The 8,059-nt window shown below is 39.7% G+C and overlaps 1 protein-coding gene across 2 annotated transcripts; it reads right to left on the reverse strand.

The window, feature by feature from the left end:
* Window positions 1–1,095: 1,095 nt before the first annotated feature.
* Window positions 1,096–8,059, reverse strand: impa1 (inositol monophosphatase 1). 2 transcript variants are annotated; one of them, XM_029726543.1, is made up of 9 exons: window positions 7,955–8,059; window positions 7,227–7,331; window positions 6,370–6,503; window positions 5,209–5,313; window positions 4,975–5,020; window positions 4,391–4,499; window positions 3,837–3,945; window positions 2,975–3,126; window positions 1,096–1,919 (listed from the first exon to the last, which is right to left on the reverse strand). In XM_029726543.1, the coding sequence occupies exons 2-9, from the start codon at window positions 7,287–7,289 to the stop codon at window positions 1,795–1,797; spliced, it is 843 nt and encodes a 280-aa protein (XP_029582403.1). In that variant the 5' UTR covers window positions 7,290–7,331; window positions 7,955–8,059; the 3' UTR covers window positions 1,096–1,794. The 2 variants fall into 2 exon arrangements, with proteins under 2 accessions (XP_029582403.1, XP_029582404.1); XM_029726544.1 differs by having other exon boundaries at window positions 7,227–7,343; window positions 7,955–7,990.

Genomic DNA, 8,059 nt, shown 5'->3' on the forward strand with positions numbered 1-8,059 from the left:
GGTGTCTAGTGAATACCACCCAGGGTTGTCTAGTGAATACCACCCAGGGTTGTCTGGTGTCTAGTGAATACCACCCAGGGTTGTCTGGTGTCTAGTGAATACCACCCAGGGTTGTCTAGTGAATACCACCCAGGGTTGTCTGGTGTCTAGTGAATACCACCCAGGGTTGTCTGGTGTCTAGTGAATACCACCCAGGGTTGTCTGGTGTCTAGTGAATACCACCCAGGGTTGTCTGGTGTCTAGTGAATACCACCCAGGGTGGGTTTCAGTAGGGAGAAAACGTTTTGAAATTAAGTGAAACTGGGGGCGAGACTTGGCCAATGAGAAACACAATTTGTAGTTTTCCAAAATAACAACTGTACTAGTAAAGACATAAGGCCATGAACAGTCTACAGCCGACTGGGAACATAAGAACATGTTGGCCTTTGAGGACCTGAGTTGCTAGCTGCTGCTCTTTTTTTTAAAGGTAACCTTAATTTAACTAGTCAAGTCAGTTAAGAACAAATTCTTATTTACAATGACAGCTTACCAGGAAACAGTGGGTTAACTGCCTTGTTCAGGGGGCAGAACAACAGATTTTTACCATGTACAGCTCGGGGATTTGATCCAGCAACACTTTCGGTTACTGGGCCAACGATCTAACCACTAGGCTACTTGCCGCCCCAGGTAACTAAGCAAGCTGTTGACACCTGGCGCTAACATGCATCCTTGTTCCTGAACTTGTCCACATTGTGATTGTGCTCACACATGGTATTAAAAGGTGTCTCTCATCCATCCGTCCACTGTGTCTGCAGTGTGACCAGATTTCCATGGTCCCTCCCTGTACTCAAATTATTTGACAGTTATTCCTTTAAAAAAATAATATTCACTACTTGTGTCCGACCACCTCCGGAGGATCTGGTCGCAATGTGTCTTTTAATCACCTACATCCGTCTACAAATGTGGACACAAACAGGATGTGGACACAGTCAGGACAAAGGAGGACGCATGTCAGTACTGGGTATAAAACGTGGCTATAAGGAAGACTTAACATAAAGACATCATGAAAGCTCATTCATGATTTTAACAAGTAATAAAAAAAATTATAAAACTGTAGGCTTTAAGTAAGTGCAGAACTATATTATGCAAGTGGATACAAATTGAACAGCGCATTTCAAATGAAAATGCAGTCCAGTAGGGTGCAACATTTAGTGGACATAGTTCTATCCGGACCTATCACACTCCTGGACAAGAGCCCCTTTTTCAGCTGCATTAAACCTTGAATTGACTTAGTTTTTACATTTCAGTAATTTAGCAGATGCTCTTATCCAGAGCGACTTACAAGTAAGTAGTGAGTGCATACATTTTCATACTTTTAGGAATCGAATCCACAACCCTGGCATTGAAGGTGCCGTGCTCTACTAACTGAGCAACGTGGGACCATTTCTTCACTATGCTATACTTAAGTTGTACACTTCAAAAACCAAGGAAAAATCTAAACTCAATTTTTAAAAAAAAACATGTTTTACATACATGACTGGTGATACATATACAGTACTGATCTCCAGGATTACACTGTCCTAAAACATTATTATTATCTTCCTGGTCAGTTGACATAAAACAATTATAACATTTAAAAATGAACGAATTAAAAACGTATAAAACACAGAATGCTAGGACAAAAAGCTTGGTTTTAAATAACCAGAATTGTTCAAGAACAGTGATATCTTTGGAAAAATAAAACAAGCAATACAAAACACATTTTTTTTCTTCTAAGAATATGACTAAAAACATAGCAATTTTCCTTGTTCAGTCTTATGTCTCTGTCGGTGCATCATCTCGCAGAGGGGCAAACGCGTCAATCTCTTTGACAATCCTTTCAGCGATTATCTTGTTATTTGCAGCAACAACCCTTCTGGACATGAGGTCCAATGGTCCACCTAGAAAAATTAACAATTCATTTTTTATAGCTGTAAAGAAACTTATATCTCATTAACTACTGATAATGAAAGTAAAACTAGTGAAAGTAAAACTGTTAATGAAAATACAACTGCAAAATTACAACAACAACAAAAAATACTTTCATTTTTACAAACTGATCAAATCTCAGCATCTGGATAATCGATTGTTATTGAGGACAAATCGAAGTCTATACTGATCTGTGATTGGATCTTGAGTGCTATTGTGCATAATAGTACTATATACTGTGATTAATACCACTTAGCAGATACTTCCATACAAAGCGACACACACTACAGTAAGTGTATATGTGCTTCATCCCGGAATCGAACCCACAACCTTGATGTTGTCAGCGCCACACGGTACCACCCATTTTACTAGAGAACACGCAAACATTTGAGCGACGCATCAAAATGTGCTGGGAATATGTAGTATGGAGAGGCGTTTACACATTATGAAGAGGACGCGACGTCATAATAGAACATTGTTGCCTGGCAATGTAGATCTGTACAGTTTAGAAAGTAGCCATTCATCTTGCCAAACTGACGTCAACACCGCATCTTCCCGAGGTATCAAATCAAATCAAAATTGTATTTGTCACATGCACCTTACAGTGAAATGCTTACTTACAAGCCCTTAACCAACAATGTAGTTTTAAGAAAAAATATTTGTTAAGTAAAAAAATAGAGAAGTAAAAAGAATATATAAAAAAAATATAAGCAACAAATAAGGTGCCTATGTTTAAAAAAATAAAAATAATTATGTAACCTTTATTTAACTAGGCAAGTCAGTTAAAAACAAATTGTTATTTACAATGACGGCCTACACCGGCCAAACCCGGACGACGCTGGGCCAATTGTGCACCGCCCCTATGGGACTTCCAATCACGGCCGGTTGTAATACAGCCTGGAATCGAACCAGGGTCTGTAGTGACGACTCTTGCACTGAGATGCAGTGTCTTAGACCGCCTGCGCCACTTAGGAGCCCAAATGTTGGGCAGAGGTCTATGTGCTATCTGGGATACATAGTGACGTACCATCTACATCCATGAGGACGCCCCCTGCCTCTGTGACTATGATGGCCCCGGCAGCGATGTCCCAACAGTGTATCCCTATCTCGTAGTAGGCCTCTACGCAACCCGACGCCACCAGACACATGTTTGTGGCTGCTGTGCCCACACCTCGAATCCTAGGAAGATGGACAGAGAGAGGTTGTGTTCATTACCGTAACAAAATGTTTTACAACGGACAACTAAAACGAGCATTTCTTATTGGACAAGACTATTGCTAACACAAGTCTTTTCCAGCGTCTCGGTTAGGGTTAGTGTCATCAAGTTACCCACACAGAGCAGAGTCTTATCTGATGGTACGAAGGTTTTTCCGCTAGCAATACGATACATTCTGGGATACCAAATGTGAAAACAAACTTCCTGAATAGTATGCAGAGTGGTCCCATACTCATTTCTCAGCTAATGTAGTATGCCATCCTAGTCTTTCAAGCAAACTATTACATACTTGGCCTCCACGCAATGCCTACTAAGAAGTATGGAAGTATGCCATTCGGGAATGTGGCCAGGGCATTCTTATCTGTGGATGTAATTCTAAACGTGGCCAGGGCATTCTTATCTGTGGATGTAATTCTAAACGTGTCCATGGCATTCTTACCTGTGGATGTAATTCTAAACGTGTCCATGGCATTCTTACCTGTGGATGTAATTCTAAACGTGGCCAGGGCATTCTTACCTGTGGATGTAATTCTAAACGTGGCCAGGGCATTCTTACCTGTGGATGTAATTCTAAGCGTGGCCAGGGCATTCTTATCTGTGGATGTAATTCTAAATGTGACCAGGGCATTCTTACCCGTGGATGTAATTCTAAATGTGACCAGGGCATTCTTACCCGTGGATGGGTAAACACAGGATCTTCCTCATGCTGGAGAAGATTTTGTCAACCACCTCTGTGTCTCTGTTGGAACCAAACTCAGTAGCAATGATAGACTGGCTGATTTCTGCAATGAGAAAGTGCAGCACTTCAGTGACATTCCTATTTCAGGTTTATTGGATAGACAGGGTAAGAGAGACAGGGAGGTAAGGTAAGCAGGGGAGTGTGAGGAGGGAAGTAGGTCAGAATTGAATGATGATGTGTATAAAGGCTTACAAATTTGTGTTAAGTACTAAAGATGTTGCAAATGCTTATGAATTGTAATGCTTATGAATTGTAATGCTTATTTTAACAAAAATGAAATACTAGTTTAAATGCAGGGCTACAATGTAAATCTGGACTCAGCACAAATGGAGTACGGAAATGTAAATATGTGGCTTCTCACCAAATAAAAGATTGGGAAACACTGGTTTATAGTAAAGGAAAATATGAATAGTAATGAATTCAGAGAGACATAGTAATACTAGTATTATACAGCACTATAGATGCCCTGGTTGAACTAACTACTGAACCTTTCTGGTCCGACACATTAAGGAGCTGTCCATTGCAGAAGGCTCCCTTCCCTTTCCTGGCTGTGTACATCTTGTCTTCTATGCAGCTGTACACCACTCCAAACTCCAGCTGAGGGAAACAAGAAAGGAATGTCTTGTTGCAGTGGCAATCTGAACAGGGATTCAATACCCCCGTATACACCGTGAAAGAGGTTAGGGAACACAATCGACCACAATTCAAAAAACCAAAAGAGAAATCTAAATTCAATAACATTTTAGAGACTTTTACAGCCCCTTTAATGACTGGTGATAAATACACATTACTGATCTCCAACATTATTCTGGTTTAAACATAGATGATCATAGTTGACCATTTAAAAAAAAAAATCGAATTTATGAAACACAGAATGCAAGGACCAAAAAAAAAGAGTTTGGTTTTAAATTACCGTAATTGTTCGAGAGTACTGTTGTCAACAATAATTATGTTGCAGATTTACTCGTGTGGGTGAAAAACTTGGCAATTTAAAATGAAGTATGAAGAATGAAACGTCTCGTGAGTTCTCTAGGCTAAGAAAAACTCTGAATGATTAAATAGGAAAACTTGCCTTTCTGTTGACTGCAAAGCCAATAGACACGGCAACAAATGGATATCTGTGGAAGCAATGGATTTCAGAAAGACAAGTGTTAAATAGGATAACCAATGTTTTGTTCAGATGATCAAATGCGCATACTAAATAACGATAGGATTAAATGGAAATCAGGTGTTTGATAAGATATTTAAAATCGACGCAAAGCGATTATCACATTTTAGAGAAAATAACAATAATTTAATAAATTACCCATGGACAAAGTTAGTGGTACCGTCTACCGGGTCAACAATCCAGGTCGGGTTGTCAGTTAGAACACAGGGCTCTCCAGCAGCCACCGACTCCTCGCCTATGAAACTGCAACACAAGGAGAACAAGGTCATGTTCATAAAGCCGCTTACACACAGGAAAAGAAAACCCCCAGTCGCCTCCATTTGTTTCTATGTAAAGTGGGAGGCGGCTTCGTCCCGTGTTTGTTCAGCTCTCTGTGTGCATGATCATTAAGGCACTAAAGGAAACGGACTGCAACAGAGTGGGACAATCTGAAAGGCTCATTTTCATTTGAACAAGTCTAGGTCGCCCCCTCTCTGTTACACTACCTACTAAACTATCTCCATTAAAGTCCATATAGTCTGCATCATTTAGAAACACCACACACCTTTATAATATCTGCATCATCTAGAAACACCTTTATAATAACTGCATCATCTAGAAACACCTTTAAAATATCTGCATCATCTAGAAACACCTTTATAATAACTGCATCATCTAGAAACACCTTTATAATAACTGCATCATCTAGAAACACCTTTAAAATATCTGCATCATCTAGAAACACCTTTATAATAACTGCATCATCTAGAAACACCTTTATAATAACTGCATCATCTAGAAACACCTTTATAATAACTGCATCATCTAGAAACACCTTTAAAATATCTGCATCATCTAGAAACACCTTTATAATATCTGCATCATCTAGAAACACCATGTATAATATCACCTTTATAACATCTGATTGAACACTTACTGAACACCATGTATAATATGACCTTTATAACATCTGATTGAACACTTACTGAACACCATGTATAATATCACCTTTATAACATCTGATTGAACACTTACTGAACACCATGTATAATATCACCTTTATAACATCTGATTGAACACTTACTGAACACCATGTATAATATCACCTTTATAACATCTGATTGAACACTTACTGAACACCATGTATAATATCACCTTTATAACATCTGATTGAACACCACCAGATACTGATCAGGAGGTTCTGTAATATCCCTGTAAAAATCCTTCTCCTTTTCATAGGCTATAAGAAGTGTGCCAGTGTGTGTGTGTGTGTCCCAGGATATGTCTTTATATAAGCAAAGCCACAGTAAGTAATTGTACCTGTGTGTGGGGAATTTCTCCTTCACAGAGTCTATAATGAGTTGCTCCACCTTCTGGTCAGTTTTAGTCACAAGGTCCACAGAAGAACTCTTCAACATAACCTTCATGTCATTCTGTACTGCGTCCCTTACGAGCTGCAGCAGATAGATACACAGTTGAATGCTGGAACTTCTGTCTGAAACCAAAAGGTCAGTGAAGAAAACCACAAGACAAGCAGCACAACCACACGCTCAGACAGACAGACACAAAGACAGACACAAAGACAGATAGACACAAAGACAGACGGACACAAAGACAGACGGACACAAAGACAGACAGACACAAAGACAGACGGACACAAAGTCAGACAGACACAAAGTCAGACAGACAGACACAAAGTCAGACAGACAGACACAATGTCAGACAGACAAACAGACACAAAGTCAGACACAGACACAAAGTCAGACAGACAGACAATGTCAGACAGACAGACAAACAGACACAAAGACAGACAGACAGACACAAAGTCAGACAGACACAAAGACAGACAGACACAAAGACAGACAGATACAAAGACAGGCAGATACAAAGACAGGCAGATACAAAGACAGACAGACAAACAGACACAAAGTCAGACAGACAGACAGACAGACAGACAGACAGACAGACAGACAGACAGACAGACAGGCACAAAGTCAGACAGACAGACAGACAGACAGACAGACAGACAGACAGACAGACAGACAGACAAAGTCAGACAGACTGACACAAATTCAAACACAAACTCAGTCAGACAGACACAAAAGTCAGACAGACAGACACAAAGTCAGACAGACAGACACAAAGTCAGTTAGACAGACAGACAGACAGACACTCACCGATCCTGCTTTCCTGGCCAGAGCCACAGCATGGTCCATGGCATTCTGCCAAAGGTCAGTCATGGTTGGGTGCCTTGATCCAAGAAATATGTCCTTAAAAGGATGCTGTGGAACAGACAGTGAAAAGGTTTTGCTTAATACATAAAACATTGATAAAATAACACCTCAAAGTTGATCGATCATACTATGGTTATGTTGGTGAAATTTGCAAATAAACTAGCTACCACAATCCTGGGTCCAGTATGTGCTTGTAGCAATGGAGCTGAACATGCTGTCAATTCCATCAGAATAAGAGCTTTATGAAACCTGAGGCAAATCCTCCTGCTATTTCCATTTTCCAAGAGCATGACCTTTGTAAAAATAGCAACCCTACAGGAAAAAAACGACGGATTGTTCCTATACTGATGGGATGAATGTTAAAGTACATTGGCAAATGATGGTATAATCATTTAATTAAAACAAATAGCGGCGATATTCTATAATAAAACTGTTTGCATTGCAAATGTTTTCAGATAAAGCCTTGTTTATCCATTTTAAAAACGATTTACAGTACTGATCCGAGATTGGTTTAGCCTAACAGTTCTCGAGCTATACGCGAGGATTTATAACCATTCCATCTTTAAATGTAACACACAACACGTATCGAGCTAGTCTGTGCACAGAATAGGAAAGAAGAGACTGCAAATAGCATAAGAATGATCGAGAAAAAAAAGAGACTAAAATCTCACCGATAGTAGATCGAGCTGGAAAAAGTCAATAAGCCACTACTTCCGCATTAAATCGTCTTCTTCAGATGCTTGACTAGTTTGCCCAACAAGACGAATGACAGGTAT

The sequence above is a fragment of the Salmo trutta genome, chromosome 31 (genome assembly GCF_901001165.1).
Source record: "Salmo trutta chromosome 31, fSalTru1.1, whole genome shotgun sequence".
In the NCBI taxonomy this organism is placed as follows: Eukaryota; Metazoa; Chordata; class Actinopteri; order Salmoniformes; family Salmonidae; genus Salmo; species Salmo trutta.

Bases quoted from the DNA above. Each gene is read 5' to 3' on its own strand.
- impa1 (XM_029726543.1), bottom strand. From the start codon at position 7,289: ATGACTGACCTTTGGCAGAATGCCATGGACCATGCTGTGGCTCTGGCC. The intron at 6,504-7,226 runs GTGAGTGTCTGT...TATCTGCTGCAG, and splicing joins TGGCCAGGAAAGCAGGATCG to CTCGTAAGGGACGCAGTACA. The intron at 4,500-4,974 runs GCAAGTTTTCCT...TGTTTCCCTCAG, and splicing joins GCTTTGCAGTCAACAGAAAG to CTGGAGTTTGGAGTGGTGTA.